Raw genomic sequence first — 19,198 nt, 5'->3', positions numbered from 1 at the left:
TAATGTAGATTGATGCACTCATGCTGATTTTGTGTTTGCCAACAAATCAGCAGTAGCGCACTGGCCTGAGCTTTGCTTGTTACTGACAATTTCAGTAGGTGTTTCCTGAAATCCCCAGAAACCTCCCTCAGTACGCCCCTGCTGTAGACTATATTAGAAGTCTCCTTGTAGAGAGTTCAGCTACAACAAGTTACCCTGTAAGGAGTTCAGCTACATTAAAATTCACCCTGTAGAGAGTTCAGCTACAACCATTCACCTTGTAGAAAGTTCAGCTACATTAGAAGTCACCCTGTAGGGAGTTCAGCTACAAACAATTCACTCTGTTACAGGGTGACTTGTTTGCAGCTGAACTCTATCAAATCTCATCAGCAAGTTTTATCATCACTTGTCTCGAAGGAAATGGACATATGTTTTGAGTTCCAGCCTCAGAAGTGTATATCTCTGAACTTCAATGGTCACTGTATGATTTCCTCCACAGTGTTCTCAATGGAAAATGAGAATACTATTAATATCTGTAATGTGGACTGCACCAAGTTTCTGGGTCACACTATTGGTGTTTCTCCAAATATTGCTCAAAACATTGCTTCTGCCAACATGAAACAACAAATCTTGCAGTTCTTACAACTTATTGATAAGTGTTCTATTATTATTCAGGGTGAGTATAAGATCTAGATTTTGATAAACTTTGTGTCTTCTATTCTACATTTTCATTTGGCTGTTGAAAAGCTTACTGTGTCATCTATTACTTCAATACAGTCATCTATAATGAAAATTGTGAAGAGTTAGTTAAACCTCCCCTGAAATTGCACTCTTGGAACTTTTTTTCACCCAGATGTGTTGAATCTCCCCCTTTTACCTCATTTGAAGCAGTCAGCTAAGCTGTCATACATTCTGGCTGTTGAGCGGTCAGTTGACCCACTGATTGTAGAGCTGCAATGTTCTGTACTAGCAAACAGTCTGTCTCTCCCACTGTCCTTAACTATTTATCTGCTGCAAAGGCTTCAGTTGCCAATGTTTACTCTGCTACATTCAAGAGCCATGCACATCATGATTTACGTCATACTCACATTGATTATTGGGAATCAAAATTTGAGACATTAACTGTTCAGAATAAATATTTAGACATTGTCACTCTGGAGCAAGCTTGTCCTTTATAGAAGAGATTGATGCATGGCCTCCCTGAGAAACAGCCATCCTTCTTGCTACGTGCTGGTTGTGATATTCTACCAACTCCTATGAACCTGGCTAGATGGAACATCATTAGTAGCCCCAAATGTTCCCTTTGTTAAGCTCCCCCGCCCACAACAAACCATGGATGTCCTGTTGCTCTTGATCAAGGCAGGTATACCTGGAGACATGATTCAGTCCTACAGGTTCTCGTTCGCAGACTCCTACAGCACTTACCTGGCATTTTTAAACTCTATGCTGACTCTTACCAACCAATCTTTCCTCCACCCTTAGCAGACCTGACTTGGTGTTGGTTTCCAATAATTCCATCTGTTTGTTCGAACTAACTATCTCCATCAATACCCAGCAGCATCTTTTGGCTGCTAGAGCTCAGAAAGAATATCAGTATAGCTGTTTACAATATAACCTTCAGCTTTCTGGCTTATCTGTTAATCTCATTTCCATTGAGATTGTCTGTTTAGGCCACTTTATGCCAGACACAATTGCCCAAGTGGCGAATGCTTGTGAAGTGACAAAAAAGATTATAAGATGCCTGTTTGAGCAGGCTGCTTGCATTGCTGTCTCCTGCTCCAGGATTTTTAATTCTAGAGCCTCCCCATATATACTGGGATCTACATATTGGTTTGCCTAAACTGAACTCTTCTGCATGCTATTATTTTTGTATTGTAATTTTAATAGTGTAAGTCTTGCCAGGGCTCCTATACTGTCCATCTAGTGCATGGTACCCCTGACTCTAGACCCCTGTACTTACGTTGTATATTGTCTTAACAAAATAAGATGTCTCTCTCCTCTATAGGGTGACTAGTTGTAGCTGAACTCTCTATAGTGTAGAGATTTCAGCTACGAGTAGTTACCCTGCATGTAGTGTTCATTTATTTAAGAAGTCACCTTGTAAAGAACTCAGCTACAAACAAGTCACCCTGTAGAGAGTTCAGCTACAAACATATCACCCTCTAGAAAATTCAGCTGTAAGCAAGTCATCTTGTATTGAGTTCAGCTACAAACAAGTCACCCTATAAAGAGTTCAGCTGCAAATATTTTGTCCTGTAGAGAGATCAGCTACAAAGTCGCCTTGTAGAGAGTTCAACTACAAACAATTCACCCTGTAGAGAATTCACCTACAAACAATAGAAAGTTCAGCTACAACGTGTCACCCTTAGATAGCTCAGCTAAAACAAGTCACCCTGGACAGAGTTCAGCTACAAAAAAATCACCCTCTAGACAGTTCAACTACAAGTACAAACAAGTCAAGAAAGAGTTCAGTTATAACACATCCATCACCTGTGACTTGTTGTAGCTAAACACTCTACAGGGTGACGTGTTGTAGCAGAACTGTCTGCAAGATGACTTGTTTATAGCTGAACTCTCTAATGGGTGATACGTTTGTAACTGAACTCTCTACAGAGTGAATTGGTTGTAGCTGAACTCTCTACAGGATGACTTGTTATGGCTGAAATCTCTACCCAGTAGAGAGCTACAAACAAGTCAGCCTGAAGAGAATCCAGTACAAACTAGCCACCCTCTAGAGAGTTCAGCTACAAAAAGTCACCCTGTAGAGAGTTCAGCTACTGTACAAACTAGTCAAGAGTTAAGCTACAACACATCACCCGTAAAGAGTTCAGCTGCAAAAAGAATCCACCTTATAAAGAGTTCAGCTACAAACAATTTATCCTGTAGAGAGTTCAGCTACAACAAGTCATCCTGTAGAGAGTTCACCTTGTAGAGAGAGTTCAGTTACAAGTCACCCTGTAGAGAATTCAGGTATAAACATGCCGACCTGTAGGAGAGAGTTGATGTTTATTAAATGCATAATATGGAAATATCCACAATCAAAAATTCAGCTCTTGATCTGTTCCTCCTTTCTGCAGTAAACAAAAAAGGCAAGTAAAGGAAGATCCAAAGCTGCCCATAGGGAGTATACAAATCCAAAAACAAATGATATTTAAACAAAAACAGCCAAGCTGTGAAAAAGGTTATGACCCTTCCAAAACATCAGGGTGAAAAAAGGAATCCAAGGTGACAGCTAAGAAATGACTGTGATGGTAAGTTAATGACAAAAATTTTAACAACGACAATTCAGATGAATTTGGTACCGCCTGTTTTTGGTACCAAATTCACCTGAATTGTCATCATTAAATTTTTCCATTAACCTACCATCACAGCTATTTCTTGGCTGCCACCTTGGACTTCAAATCTTTTTTCACCTAACACATTATTATAATCATGAAACACACAGATACTCAATGTGATGACCTATCAGTACCATCCAATGGAGAGATAGCATCATGTGATTCTTTTAAAGTAGGAGTAAGTTATGAGGGAGACACCTGTAATTTCACATGTAACACTGGTTATGAGTTAACTGGTAATGACACTAGGACTTGTCAGAGTGATGGGAACTGGAGTGGTACTGATGATGTGTGTAGAAGAGGTAGATACTCCAAATCTAATGTACTTTAATTATAGGCAAGCAAAATAACTACATATTTTTAATTAGTTAATTATTTTGTGTAGCTACTGGAGAAGATTCTGGTTACGTATTTTCTACTGAAATGATTGTTGGAGCTGTAGTAGTATCTATGTTACTACTAATAATTATATTTTGTGCTGTGGGATGTTGTGTCATATGGGTACGAAGAAAGAAGACATACCCTGTATCATCTGTCTACTATTCTAATGTAAAATCGATTAATAACTTGGAAGGTTTGTGTAAATTAGTTTGGTTCAAAATACCACACACTTGTGTTTTGTTTATTAGGCCATGGTGAAACATTTGGCCATAATGAAACAAGTGAATCAGATACATTGGCTGGAGATAATGCAGTTTACAGCACTATCAGAGCCAGTGCTACATATGAAAATCCTAAGGTATAGTAGAGAATATGTTGAATGGTGTATCTATATGTAATATACTAAACATGTTTATAAAGTGGAGACTAAAGTGCCCCACAGAATTATACAATTTTACAAATTGATATTAGTGGTTGAGTTGTTAATAAATACACCCAAAAATGTTACCCAAAATGTCCCATGATTATAAATACATAAATAAAAGGCACCAGTTAATTGTACATGGTTGCTTTTTCTTGTGTAGTTTGTCTTGTCTTGGATAATATGTGTCTTTTCAGGTGCTATAAGAGATGCCATGAACACATTTATGGGCTATCCTTCCATTCCTACTGTATTTACATTCATTGTCCACTTTACTAACTATGGTGATTTGCTGTTTTGTGGCTTTGTCATATTCTCCACAAAACACTACATCCTGAAGTGTTTGCAATTTTGTGCTATATATACCTTCTGTGGTCATCATTGTGTATTAATAGATTGCAACTTTTATAGCTCCATATGTAACATGCAGGCAGAGGATATCTGTACATCCAGTATACTATATGACTGATTAATGGCAAAAAAACAAAACAGTTTAACTTGTTGATTACTAAGCCCTTCTTTCTTTTGGTATAGTACAAACTATCAATTCCATTTAAAAAAGAGTTTTGAACATTAGCAAGAGCCATGCAATTTTAATGGCTGCTTTAGTCAGAGCCATCTTTTATGGACTGTAATTAAGGAGCTACATGAGATTAAAAAAGAGATAAAAGTTCAATGTTGTGTGCTTTGTGTTGTGTCATTGTGGGGAAAAATGTTTTTGATTGATGTGTAGTAGTGTTTAGAATTCCTTACACTATTATCATACATTACGGTAGTATAGAAATCGTGAATTAAAGTTTGAATTTTTCCATGCAAATATCAACCAGAGACCTACCTCACAATTCTCTCAGGATACCTCTGTGCTCTCAGTAGAACCCAAACTAATGTTTATCTAATGACTTATTGACTGACTAACTAACTAATTGACTGATTCCTTCAAATAACTATAACTCAATAATGGCTAGCACTACAGGCTTGATATTTTTTGCTGTTAGATATCGCTTCAGTGGGACAGGGCTGGTACATCACTATTATACTACAGTAGGTACGGTACACACATCATGGGCCTACCTGTGTCCTTCTTTGTGTCCCATTTCTTTTTGATTCAGTGTAGGGTGCTGATTTGTGGATGGCATGTTAATGGGTTTGTCTGTTGCCTAGTCTATGAACAAGAATTTTTGCACCATACCTTTTAGTCCAACAATAGCTTTATGTATTATTTTCTTGTGTAGTTGGCAGAACATGGCAGAAACTAAGTGAAATATGGTAGTCTCACATGGCTTAATTGCTTTTTTTCTTTTGTGTTGTGGTAAAAGCGGTTTGGCCACATGAGACAATGACTACATCGCTTATAGTTAATCGCTTATAGTTAATTAGTTAATCATGTACGTGTGTATTTGATTTTTTCTTGGGGCTGGTCCCCCTGGACACATCAGTAATTACTGGCTGTCCAGTATAATTAAAAATAAATAAAAAATAAATAAATAAAATATAGTAATTAGTATATGGGTTCACATTTTTGTGCAATTACACTCTTGTATGTCTGGTCTTGTGCTGTTATATATTGAAGTATATTAATGATGAATTATGGTAACAAACAAGTGTAATAAAAATAAAGAATCGTACAAGTTAACAGAGATCATCGTAATGCAATAGACAAATTTCATAATAAGGCTTTATAGTGCATAATAATAACGGTTGCCCCTAACAATCTGAATTTCCTATTATTTTTAGGTGATAATGTCTGAAGTAACTTCTCCAAAATTAATTTTGAAAGATATGTCATAAGATATGACATTTTGAAATTTGTGGTTTTCCCATACCTATCTATGTAAGGGGGCTACAGTTGCCCCTTCTAGGCATTCACATAAATGAGGTATTTCAACATACTTATGAAGAAACTGAAATTCCAAAGAATTCATATATCAATTTTACATAATTTGTAGGTGTGAATGTCAACAATAATCTTTCCAAGTTTTAAATGGATAGTGTATATAGATCTTAAGATATGACATTCTTTGAATCTCATGATTTGTGTGATTACCGAGAAGTAGGCCTGAGCCTAATGTACCCAAAATTTTACCTATTATTCTTTCCAGAATTTCCCAAAAATTTCTCCTATTATTCTTTTTTTATTCTTGTACTTAGCCTATTATTCCATATTAATGCTCATTTAGTTTCTTTAGCTATAGTCGCTTAGTTCTCAAGATGCTGATATAAGTAGTTTTGTCAGAATTAATTAATAGCTAGCCAAAATTGAAGCATTCCACCTTACACATAATTGTTATAGCCATTACAACAGGCTTAAAAATTGCTATCAGGAATAGTTTTTCAGTTATCAGTGTATTAAAGCTATAGCTATAACTAAATGCTAAGTTCAGTAGGTAATGATATCAATATGCTTGTAGAAAGACTTAAAGAAATACACTGGTATGAGATGTACAAGTTTCAGAATTGCAGATAATCATGCAGTTAAATCCCTGATGCTGTCTGCAGATTGTTAACATGAAACGATCTGACTGCTCTATTAGAGTATTTGAGCGTTTTATTAGAATATATACAATCGATCTTTTAGAGGCTCTTCAACCTCTTTCAGCCAGCACTCGTATAATAATGCCAGCTATCGGCTATCATTCTTAGTAGCTTACTTCCTTCTTCTAGCTAGCTAATCAAGAAGAGGCACGCCCCTTAATTCCGACGATTATTCCCGTGGACGTCCGATAATTCTAAACTTATGCTTGTAACCATCCTATTATTCCGGAATTATTCTCACGAAATTGGTGACCTATTATTCTCAAAATTATGCCGGCACATTAGGCGCAGGCCTACCGAGAAGGGGCAACTGCATGGTGTCCCTCTTATAGACAATGTATGGGAAAATTACAACTTCGAAATGTCACATCTCATGATTTATATGCGCTATCCTTTTAAAACTTGGAGGGGTTACTTTTGATACTGACACCTACAAATAATGTAAAAAATATGTTGCTAGGAGCAACGGTTAATTTTTTCCTTATGAAATTTGTCTATTGCTTAAACAAGGGGAATTAGCCTCATACAACCAACAATAAATCAGCATAACTAAACTAGGGATTAAATTTTCAATCCTGATTCCCCCTGTAATGATCCCTCCTACAGTAGCTTGTACAGAATCCTAATTTTCTTTACATTTATGTTGTATAGGACTACATTGTTCCTGATTATTTGAAGCCCCATGACTATGTTACTTTGGAAGAAGCTTTGACCTGCATGGAAGGAGTATATGAGAGTCCTGTACAACTTGATGTTGCAATGGAAGATGAACAAATGATATATGATACACCATGTGATGATGATGAGGATTATGGTCCCATATATACTGAACCACCAAATGATCTTGAGAAAATATATGAAATTATTGATGGGAAAAAGCTTCGAAAATTGTTTCACTGGAATATCAGGTAAAAATAATTATTACAAAGTTTAATTTGTACTAGTACAAATGACTGTTGGTATTATAGATCTGTTAAGAGCCTAGGCTCTGGAGAGTTTGGAGTTGTCACCCAAGGTGTATTAAGCACTGCCAATGGTGTCTTTGAAGTGGCAATAAAAGCTCTGAATTCAAATGCTAAAGATAAAGACAAAGTACGATTTCTCCAGGAAGCTGCCATAATGTGCCAGTTTGATCATGAGAATGTGATCAAGCTTTATGGTGTAGTGATAGATGCTCCTGAAATGATTGTGTTGGAGTACATGTCTCGTGGAGATCTGAGGAAATTTTTGCATGCATTGCAACCATCGTAAGTACTTTTGTAGCCACTGTACATATATATAAAACTCTGTCATTTTGTAGAAGCGAAGAAACAGTGTATTCAAAATTACCACTATTGTTGCTAAAATTCTGCCAGGAAACTGCAGCAGGAATGGCCTACCTTTCTGGTAAACAATTTGTACACAGAGATCTGGCAGCAAGAAATGTTCTTATTTCTGAGAAATACATATGCAAGGTAATACATACCATCTTTTAAATTGATTAATATGTTAAGAGTATATACCAAATGTGACAAAGGGACTACCATGTGACTACCATGTGCAAAATAGCTCAAGTTCTGTTCCTCTATATACTGATATATACAACCATAGATTGCTGCAGGAGCCATACTTTGTTGATTGAAATACTAAACCTAAATCAATTTATAATTCATGAAAAATATGTATTTATTGCAAACTGATTCACCTGAAACCAAAGTCAAACCAACTGTCAAGCAATCTGTCACTCAGCACCTTTCAGCCGTACTATGTACTCTAAAAATAATATTATTGTCGTTTCTGATGTTAAAGACATTCATAGCTTTTGTAAACAGTTATAAAGACTTTACAACTATCTGTAAAGCCCAAAATGGCTAAAATCAACAGTAAGGAACTTACTAAGAGATGAGTATTTCCTGCTTAAAAATAAAGCAACTAACATAGAATTTGCTCTTCCCGCTCAACTACAACTTAGCTTGTTTGTGCCCCTACCCTTGCCAGCTCCTGGATCCGCCCCTGTTGCCAACACATAGTTGACCTTGTGATACACTAAACTAATTGTCATGTAGTAGGTTAGACATTGAACTTCTGTACAAATTATGGCGTGGTTGCAAATGTTGTAATTATTACACTAAAATTGATTCTTTTCCTACAGCTAATAGGGAAACACTCCAAAAATTCTTGTAGTGGCTTGTAATAGTATTATCTTTAAAAGTATGGAAACAGATTTTTAGGTATGACTAATACAGCTTCACATTTATGAAGATTGCCATTTTTCATAGAAACGTTTAGAGAATTCAATAGCTTATTTCAACAAAAATTACTTCCATACTTTGTTACAATTATACTTAAGTAGCAGATGATAAATTTTAAGAAGCATGGGACTGAAGCTGAGAGACTAGATCCAAAATTTGTGGAATTGTGCAAATTTTTTCTATTTTAACCTAAAAGACTATACCAAGTCTTATAGTCAATACTTCTAACTGAAGATAATTTTTAAATATCACAAGCACATCTGATAGAAAAGAGAGTGGAAAACAAGCAGAGATTAATGAAACCATCATTTAACAAGTGAAGCCATAGGAATCAATGTGCCCCTTAAGGAGCTTTTTTGGTTTCTATATAACTGCATTCAATCACTTGTATACAATACAAGCATAGTTGATATCTTATGTACTACACTTAGTACTATGTGCAGAGGTGATTATAATTTTTCAGTAATGGTGTCAGACCAGCTTTATGACTGACCTGACATGGCTGCCAGCCAATCAGCCAGCAACACTATTTGCCTCAAAATACTTGTTTATGTTGTGGTGTACAGTGGCCCCACCTGGTTACTTTAATCTCCTGGCAACAGAACATTGCTATTGTGTCAACTAGAGTAACAATGCAAGTGAGAACCACAGCCTACACCCAACCTTCTCTAGCCTGACAAATGTCAGACCAAACAAGCAAATGGGTGGCGATCTTGCTAATTGGTTGGTAAATGCCCAATGGCCAACTATTATAATCACCCCTGCATGTGTGTGACCTCAACAGATTGCTGATTTTGGAATGTCCCGTGATCTACTTGATGACAACTACTACATCACATCAGGTGGGAAGATACCAGTAAAGTGGACATCTCCTGAGGTACAGAGTATCACATTAACATAAATAGTTTAAAATTTTATCTCTCTACTCAGGCAACACATTACAAAAAGTACTCAACACAAAGTGATGTGTGGAGTTTTAGATGTTTACTGTATGAGATATGGAGTTTGGGACATAAACCATTTGACGAGCTATCAAATATTGAGGTGCAGTATAGATCATATGTAGCTACATATAATTATCCTACTTTATGTAACCAAAGGTAATGGAAAAACTTGACAGAGGCCACAGACTTCCACCTCCTCCTGGTTGCTCACGGACCATGTATAAGTTGATGGTCAAGTGTTGGTAAGTGCATATACATTACATCCATGTAAAAATGAAGTAGAATTCCAGCCATTTCTTAACTGCCACCTTTGATTCTGATATTTCTGTCTTTCTATAACTTACATGGATTTCCCTACATTTTATGTTTCAAATATGCCTAAGGTGGCCTTAAGCTGTTCTGGGGCTTGTTTTTACCAATGTTTCTCTTCTAATAGCAGATATATTGATAATTATAAAAGACAGAAGTTACAATTGTATTGCATTGCAAACTTTATTTGACTATCTGTTAATAATTTTGTAGTACTCTAATGTAGACTGCATATTTTCTGGGGGCTTCTATACTAATACAACACACACTGAATATAAATTGAAAATTCTTAGAATTAAACTAGACTTTCATTTGTTAGGTAATAAACTTAAATGACCTGATAACAGCAGCTGAATGGGGTCCCTGGTTCAAAGTGTGGACAATTTCTTTTCAGTACTTTTATGCACTTTTATTTCTTGGTGACTGTTCTATTAGATTTCAACCCTGTGGGTTTAAACCAGGTTGATTTTTTCCTTGTAACTCTGCAGCTGACACTGTGATTTCTTTTAAACCACAAAAGGTTTGAGCTGTTATGGTGTTAACCTATACACAAACCAATTTGCAAATTGTTCCCAAAAGCAGTTACTCTGTAGGCATGACAAAAATCAGTTGTTTTTTGTGTAGATAATCATCCATAGCTGTGAATATTTATCAGATTCATACCTAATGTATACCCAATTCAAAGGTACATATTTTTGTATATGCTGGTTTTTGTGCAAAAAGAATATAAATTTAACTTCCAAAACAAAGAAGAAAAATGAATAAATTAAGTGCTCAAGATTCATGAATGCAAAGAAAGCAATTTTGCTATGTGTAATGCCAAAGATGTTGAGCATTTTCACCATAAAATCACTCCATTACTATGGAGTTAAAAAATTATGCCTGAAAACCATACTTTTTTCCCTGTTTTTTCAGTGTGGCATACCATTTTTGACCACACAACATACTGTGTGTCTTAATAGTGTGCATTTACAAACGTGATTGAAATATACATAGATTGGGAGCAAGAACTGTTTTACCATCTGTTAGTATTCCAGTTTTGTCTTTACATATGGTGGAAAGGTTGTAGGGATCACATAAAACCAAGTTGGTGAATCTGGTGATCAATTAACTGGTACCATCAAATACCCAATATAATGATAATCTTAAATCTAGAGTACTTATTGATAAGACTCTTGCTGTTAATTTTTATATTTCAGATCAGGAAAGTTAGCCTAAACCAATGAGGACAGATCAGTGGTGGATACATGGAGTTACAATGGTTTCAGCTGAAACCCCCTCTGAAAATAGTGCGCGTCCCAAATTTATTTACAATTCATGTGGGTAGTAAAATCACCAACAGTTATACATCAAGACACACGGTAGTGTGTCGTGCGGCCCAAGAAGCCGGCGCGCAACCCCGTGAGTATATTGACAGGAAGAAAGAGAACGCAATTTTCGCACCTCCGTAGCTCTGTGATGCCTTGATGAAACAAGACGATTGTTGCTGTGTACATTCCCTCCAACTTCAGTACTCCACATTCCAAATTTGAGCGAAATCGCTTCAGGCATTCCTGAGATATGCGACTTCAAAAATTGGCTTAGTTTCTTCGCTTTTTCTTCTTATTTTTCTTCCTCTTTTCGCACACTTACAAAAACTGCTATAAAACGCGAACGCGTTATCCGATTGCCTTGAAATTTGGCACACAGAAGGGGGGTATAAAGGCGCATCTCGGTACCAACTTTGGCTGGAATACCATACACAGGCAAAGAGTTATGAGCGATTAAGCACGAAAACTAACACCAATATGTTGTCACGCCTACAGGGTAAACCGCGTATGGGAAGAAGCTGAAAATCGGTGGGTGAATAGGTTAACTATTGAACCTCAAACCTTTTGTGGTTTTAAAGAAATCGAGCTAAAAACCAGGAAGATACAGCGAAAAAATCAACAGTGTGTAACAATTACGCAATCGAGATTAGCTAATAAAAACGACTGCTTGCCACGCCTACCAGATAAACCGCTTAGGGTAATACTTTGAAAATCGCTGTACAGATGGAGTTATCATCTTAGAAAGGCTCTTCAATGGTGTAGAAGAATCAGACTTAAAGCCACGGAGTTATAACACGAAATCCAACTTGGTGTAGCAAGTGCGAGATCGAGATACTCTAATAGAGCAGTCATCCTAATAGAGCAGTCACCCTGAACAGAATTCAAGAGATCAGTTAGAAATAAGTAACCTGTATAGAGATCAGCTACAAACAAATCACCCTGTAGAGAGTTCAGCTACAAACAATTCACCCTGTTCAGACATCAGTTAGAAGAAGTTTTCTTGTAGAGAGTTCAGTTATAAACAAATCACCCTGTTGAAAGATCAGCTAGAAGATGTCACCTTGTAGATAGTTCAGTTACAAAGAAACCACCATGTAGAGAATTCAGCTACAAACTAGTGACCCTGTAGATACATCAGCTAGAAGAGGTTACCTTGTAGAGAGTTCAGCTACAAAGAAACCATTCTGTAAAGAGCTCAGCTGCAAACAAATCACCTATACAGAATTCAGCTACAAACAAATCACCCTGTAGAGAGATCAGCTAGAAGAAGTTACCTTGTAGATAGTTCAGCTACAAACGATTCACCCTGTAGAGAGATCAGCTAGAAGAAGTTACCTTGTAGATAGTTCAGCTACAAACAATTCACCCTGTACAGAGCTCAGTTAAAAGAGGTTTCCTTGTAGAGAGTTCAGCTACAAACAATTCACCCTGTACAGAGCTCAGTTAAAAGAGGTTTCCTTGTAGAGAGTTCAGCTACTGACAAATCACCCTGTAGAGAGATCAGTTAGAAGAAGTTACCTTGTAGATTGTTCAGCTACAAACAATTCACCCTGTAAAGAGATCAGCTAGAAGAAGTTACCTTGTAGAGAGTTCAGCTACAAACAATTCACCCTGTAGAGAGATCAGCTAGAAGAAGTTACCTTGTAGATAGTTCAGCTACAAACAATTCACCCTGTACAGAGCTCAGTTAAAAGAGGTTTCCTTGTAGAGAGTTCAGCTACTGACAAATCACCCTGTAGAGAGATCAGTTAGAAGAAGTTACCTTGTAGATCGTTCAGCTACAAACAATTCACCCTGTAAAGAGATCAGCTAGAAGAAGTTACCTTGTAGAGAGTTCAGCTACAAAGAAACCATCATGTAGAGAATTCAGCCGCAAACAAATCACGTGTAGAGAGTTCAGCTACAAACAAATCTCCCTGTAGAAAGATCAGCTAGAAGAAATCACCTTGTAGAGAGTTCAGCTTCAAAGAAACAATCATGTGAGAGTTCAGGTACAAACAAATTGTCCTGTAGAGAGATCAGCTAGAAGAAGTTACCTTGTAGAGAGTTCAGCTACAAAGAAACCATCATGTAGATAGTTCAGGTACAAACAAATCACCCTGTAGAAAGATCAGCTATAGAAGAAATCACCTTGTAGAGAGTTCAGCTACAAAGAAACTATCATGTAGAGAGTTCAACTACAAACAAATCACACTGTAGAAAGATCAGCTATAGAAGAAATCACCTTGTAGAGAGTTCAGCTACAAAGAAACCATCATGTAGAGAGTTCAGCAACAAACAAATTGGCCTGTAGAGAGATCAGCTAGAAGAAATTACCTTGTAGAGAGTTCAGCTACAAAGAAACCATCATGTAGAGAGTTCACCTGCAAACAAATCACCTGTAGAGAGTTAAGCTACAAACAAATCTCCCTGTAGAGAGATCAGCTAGAAGAAGTCACCTTGCAGGGAGTTCAGTTACAAAGAAATAAACCATGTAGAGAGTTCAGCTGCAAACAAATCACCTGTAGAGAGTTCAGCTAGAAACAAGTCACCCTGTAGAGAGATCAGCTAGAAACAAGTCACCTTGTAGAGAGTTCAGCTAGAAGAAGTCACATTGTAGAGAGTTCAGCTACAAAGAAACTACCATGTAGAGAGTTCAGCTGCAAACAAATCACCCTGTAGAGAACTCAGCTACAAACAAATCGCCCAGTAGAAAGATTAGCTAGAAGAAGTTACCTTATAGGGAGTTCAGCTACGAACAGATCACCCTGTAGAGAGTTCAGCTACAAACAAATCACCCTGCAGAGAGTTCAGTTACAAAGAAACCACCATGTAGAGAGTTCAGCTGCAAAAAGAATCAATCACTCTGTAGAGAGTTCAGCTAGAAGAAGTCACCTTGTAGAGAGTTAAGCTGCAAATAAATCACCCTGTAGAGAATTCAGCTACAAACAAATCACCCTGTAGAAAGATCAGCTAGAAGAAGTTACCTTGTAGAGAGTTCAGCTACAAACAAATCACCCTGTAGAGAGTTCAGCTGCAAACAAATCACCTGTAGAGAGTTCAGCTAGAAACAAGTCACCCTGTAGAGAGATCAGCTAAAATCAAATCACCCTGTAGAGAGTTCAGCTAGAAGAAGTCACATTGTAGAGAGTTCAGCTGCAAACAAATCACCCTGTAGAGAACTCAGCTACAAACAAATCACCCTGTAGAGAGTTCAGCTACAAAGAAATCATCATGCAGAGAGTTCAGCTGCAAACAAATCATCCTGTAGAGAGTTCAGCTAGAAGAAGTCACCTTTTAGAGAGCTCAGCTACAAAGTAATCACCATGTAAAGAGTTCAGCTACAAAAAAATCAATCACCCTGTAGAAAGATCAGCTAGAAGAAGTTACCTTGTAGAGAGTTCAGTTACAAAGAAACCACCATGTAGAGAGTTCAGCTGCAAATAAATCACCCTGTAGAGAATTCAGCTACAAACAAATCACCCTGTAGAAAGATCAGCTAGAAGAAGTTACCTTGTAGAGAGTTCAGCTACAAAGAAACCACCATGTAGAGAGTTCAGCTGCAAACAAATCACCCTGTAGAGAACTCAGCTACAAACAAATCGCCCTGTAGAAAGATCAGCTAGAAGAAGTTACCTTGTAGGGATTTCAGCTACAAATAAATCACCCTGTAGAGAGTTCAGTTAGAAACAAGTCATCCTGTAGAGAGATCACCTAGAAGTATCACCTTGTAGAGAGTTCAGCTACAAACAAGTCATCCTGTAGAGAGAACAATGCAGCTAGAAGAAGTTACCTTGTAGAGAGTTCAGCTACAAAGAAACCACCATTAGAGAGTTCAGCTGCAAACAAATCACCCAGTAGAAAATTCAGCTATGGACAGATCACTCTGTTGAGAGTTCAGTTAGAAACAAGTCATCCTGCAGAGAGATCACCTAGAAGTATCACCTTGTAGAGAGTTCAGCTACAAACAAATCACCTGTAGGGATTTCAGCTACAAACAAATCACCCTGTAGAGAGTTCAGCTACAAAGAAATCATCATGTAGAGAGTTCAGCTGCAAACAAATCATCCTGTAGAGAGTTCAGCTAGAAAAAGTCACCTTTTAGAAAGTTCAGCTACAAAGCAACCACCATGTAAAGAGTTCAGCTGCAAAAAACTCAATCACCCTGTAGAAAGATCGGCTAGAAGAAGTTACCTTGTAGAGAGTTCAGCTACAAAGAAACCACCATGTAGAGAGTTCAGCTGCAAACAAATCACCTGTAGAGAGTTCAGCTAGAAACAAGTCACCCTGTAGAGAGTTCAGCTAGAAGAAGTCACATTGTAGAGAGTTCTGCTACAATGAAACTCCCATGTAGAGAGTTCAGCTGCAAACAAATCACCCTGTAGAGAACTCAGCTACAAACAAATATGCAGTGTAAAAGGATCAGCTAGAAGAAGTTACCTTGTAAAGAGTTCAGCTACAACGAAACCACCATGTAGAGAGTTCAGCTGCAAACAAATCACCTGTAGAGAGTTCAGCTAGAAACAAGTCACCCTGTAGAGAGATCAGCTAGAAATGTGACTTCTTCTAGCTGAACTCTCTACAAGGTGACTTGTTTAAACAAGTCACCTTGTAGAGAGTTCAGCTAGAAGAAGTCACATTGTAGAGAGTTCAGCTACAAAGAAACTACCATGTAGAGAGTTCAGCTGCGACCCAAATCACCCTGTAGAAAGTTCAGCTATGAACAGATCACCCTGTAGAGAGATCAGCTAGAAACAAGTCACCCTGTAGAGAGTTCAGCTAGAAGAAATTACTTTGTAGAGAGTTCAGCTACAAAGAAACCACCATTTAGAGAGTTCAGCTGCAAACAAATCACCCAGTAGAAAGTTCAGCTATGAACAGATCACCCTGTTGAGAGTTCAGTTAGAAACAAGGAATCCTGTAGAGAGATCACCTAGAAGTATCGCCTTGTAGAGAGTTCAGCTACAAACAAATCACCTGTAGAGAGTTCAGCTACAAACAAATCACCCTGTAGAGAGATCAGCTAGAAGAAGTCACCTTGTAGAGAGTTCAGCTATAAAGAAACCACCATGTAGAGAATTAAGCTGCAAACAAACACCCTGTAGAGAACTCAGCTACAAACAAATCTCCCTGTAGAAAGATCAGCTAGAAGAAGTTACCTTGTATAGGGATTTCAGCTACAAACGAATCACCCTGTAGAGAGTTCAGCTACAAAGAAACCATTCTGTAAAGAGCTCAGCTGCAAACAAATCACCTGTACAGAATTCAGCTACAAACAAATCACCCTGTAGAGAGATCAGCTAGGAAAAATTACCTTGTAGATAGTTCAGCTACAAACAAATCACCCTGTAGAAAGATCAGTTAGAAGAAGTTACCTTGGAGAAAGTTCAGCTACAAAGAAACCATTTTGTAAAGAGCTCAGCTGCAAACAAATCACCAGTACAGAATTCAGCTACGAACAAATCACCCTGTAGAGAGATCAGCTTTAAGAAGTTACCTTGTAGATAGTTCAGCTACAAACAAATCTCCCTGTAGAGAGATCAGCTAGAAGAAATTACCTTGTAGAGAGTTCAGCTATAAAGAAACCACCATGTAGAGAGTTCAGCTGCAAAGAAATCACCCTGTAGAAAATTCTGCCATAAACAAATTGCCCTGTAGAAAGATCAGTTAGAAGAAGTTACCTTTTAGAGAGTTCAGCTACAAAGAAACCATTCTGTAAAGAGCTCAGCTGCAAACAAATCACCTATACAGAATTCAGCTACAAACACATCACCCTGTAGAGAGATCAGCTAGAAGAAGTTACCTTGTAGATCGTTCAGCTACAAACAATTCACCCTGTAGAGAGAGCAATTAGAAGAAGTCACCTTGTAGAGTGTTCAGTTACAAAGAAACCACCATGGAGATTTCTGTAATCAATATGTATTATCAAGAGTCCATAATGGACTCTTGGTATTATATATATAATTTGTACATTTACTGATAAAATATTTAAAGTACATCTACTTCATCTTTTCTTCTTCCTGTAGTAAAGAAAAAAAACATAGGTTAAAAAAGTCCCAAAGCTGGCCATAGGCCGGCTTTGGCGTATACAAATACAAAAAGAAATGAAATCTAATCCAAAACAGCCAAGCTGTAAAAAAAGTGTGCGGCCCTCAGAAAGGCTATGGTGAAAAAAGATGTGAAATCCTAGGTGGCGGCCAAGAAATGGCTGTGATGGTAGGTTAATGGTAAAAATTTTAATAATGACAATTCAGATAAATTTTGTGAAGCGGCACAAAAATTCACCCGAATTGTCGTTATTAAAATTTTTACCATTAACCTACCATCACAGCCATTTCTTGGCTGCCACCTTGGATTTCACATCTTTTTTCACCATAGCCTTTCTGAGGGCCGCACACTTTTTTTACAGCTTGGCTGTTTTGGATTAGATAGTATATTTATTACATTGGGACTTTTTCTGCTTGCCAAACTTCATATTTTTGCCCTAGAAATTACTGAAAATGCTATTACAGCCTTAATTGAAGCATGTTTAAGCGCACCTAAAAATAATTATCGATTTAATGACAACAAGTGCATGCTGTTTTGTTTCAAAACTTTCTGTGAAAGCCTGGATTAATAAGATTCAACTATGAAACAATGTTGTGAAGTGATTTTTACTGATTCATTTCTAGCTAGTTTAAGCTATACATCTATGTAGCTATAGGCCACTGAGCTATCAAGACTGAGTTAACATTCACACTTCTCAGTCTGGGACCATAGTTATTGAAAACTTCTTGAACCTGAAACCCCCTCTGAAAATTCCTAGATCTGCCACTGCAGATGGCTCATTATTCATTACAATCTTACATGCACCTGACTGAGAGTTAGCTGACTGCTCTATTAGGAAATTATCAATCACTACCGTGTCCTCTAACATTGACGTGGGTGTTCAGCCTATTTTGCATGCATGCCTTCCTCTATGTCTAGCAATAAAAGCAAGTTAATTTAGACCAGATTTAGGTGGTGAGACATAACTATGCAGGTGGAGATCTGAAACATAAAGATCAACAATAAGTGGCCTAAGTAAAATCAAGCTCGGGTATATGTATATATACAATACATCCCCAAAATGTCTGCCATATGTTTCTAAAGTGATTAAAAAGTACACAGATTTCTGACTTGAGAGCTGAACAGCTGAAGATTTAAACAAAGAGTAGCAAGTTACAGCATTTTTGTTATACAGAAAGCTAGCCAAAGTTTATTTTAATAACCACCGCAAAACCTATAAATACTATAGCTATTAATTATAACATGTAGTGAGGTATGCTACATTATAGAGCTATTATTGCAAACAATGTATTTTAAATATTTAAGGCATCCTGATCCAAGATCAAGACCACAGTTTGGACAGATCACAAAGTTACTAGCTGGTAATGGTAACTACTTGTTGGGCTGGTCTGATGAGGATAAACAAGTAGCTGGTGAAGATGGTATGAAGTTGGGAGCTCCTTTGGAATGCACCGAGAACTTGTATTATGATTTGCAGACCACGTATAATCAAAATGTGTCACTGTGATGATGTTTATATAATAAATGAGGGTGATTACACTTATTATAATTCTCCACCTTGATGGCTAGATGTGATTAAATCAGCCAGTTAGCTAGGTATGGTTGTTTAGCTTTTTAAAGTTGCAAAACCATTTCCCCCATGGGCATGTTGTTTGTCATCTCAATCTGGCAGTATTTGTATTTCCTCCTGTGAAATTGACAATAGCAAATGTCACATGTGTTCTGT

General features: G+C 37.3%; 1 protein-coding gene across 6 annotated transcripts in view; it reads left to right on the top strand.

Annotated features, from left to right (window-relative positions):
* The window catches only part of LOC136251282 (ephrin type-A receptor 4a-like), a 46,027-nt gene extending 27,030 nt beyond the window's left edge, over positions 1-18,997 (top strand). For 5 of the 6 annotated variants that reach the window (XM_066043722.1, XM_066043718.1, XM_066043719.1 and 2 more), the window contains 9 exons: positions 3,703-3,891; positions 3,947-4,056; positions 7,303-7,559; positions 7,620-7,898; positions 7,952-8,105; positions 9,667-9,759; positions 9,813-9,926; positions 9,983-10,068; positions 18,778-18,997. In XM_066043722.1, the coding sequence (XP_065899794.1) occupies positions 3,703-3,891; positions 3,947-4,056; positions 7,303-7,559; positions 7,620-7,898; positions 7,952-8,105; positions 9,667-9,759; positions 9,813-9,926; positions 9,983-10,068; positions 18,778-18,979 (1,484 nt within the window). In that variant the 3' untranslated portion in view covers positions 18,980-18,997. Of the gene's footprint in view, positions 1-3,471; positions 3,620-3,702; positions 3,892-3,946; positions 4,057-7,302; positions 7,560-7,619; positions 7,899-7,951; positions 8,106-9,666; positions 9,760-9,812; positions 9,927-9,982; positions 10,069-18,777 lie in introns of those variants that run through there. The other variant, XM_066043723.1, reaches the window with a different exon arrangement.
* The last annotated feature ends 201 nt before the right edge of the window (positions 18,998-19,198 follow it).

Source organism: Dysidea avara, chromosome 3 (assembly GCF_963678975.1).
Source record: "Dysidea avara chromosome 3, odDysAvar1.4, whole genome shotgun sequence".
NCBI lineage: Eukaryota > Metazoa > Porifera > Demospongiae > Dictyoceratida > Dysideidae > Dysidea > Dysidea avara.
The sequence above is the reverse complement of the archived record's forward strand: the minus strand, read 5'-3'. Positions and strand labels throughout refer to the sequence as shown.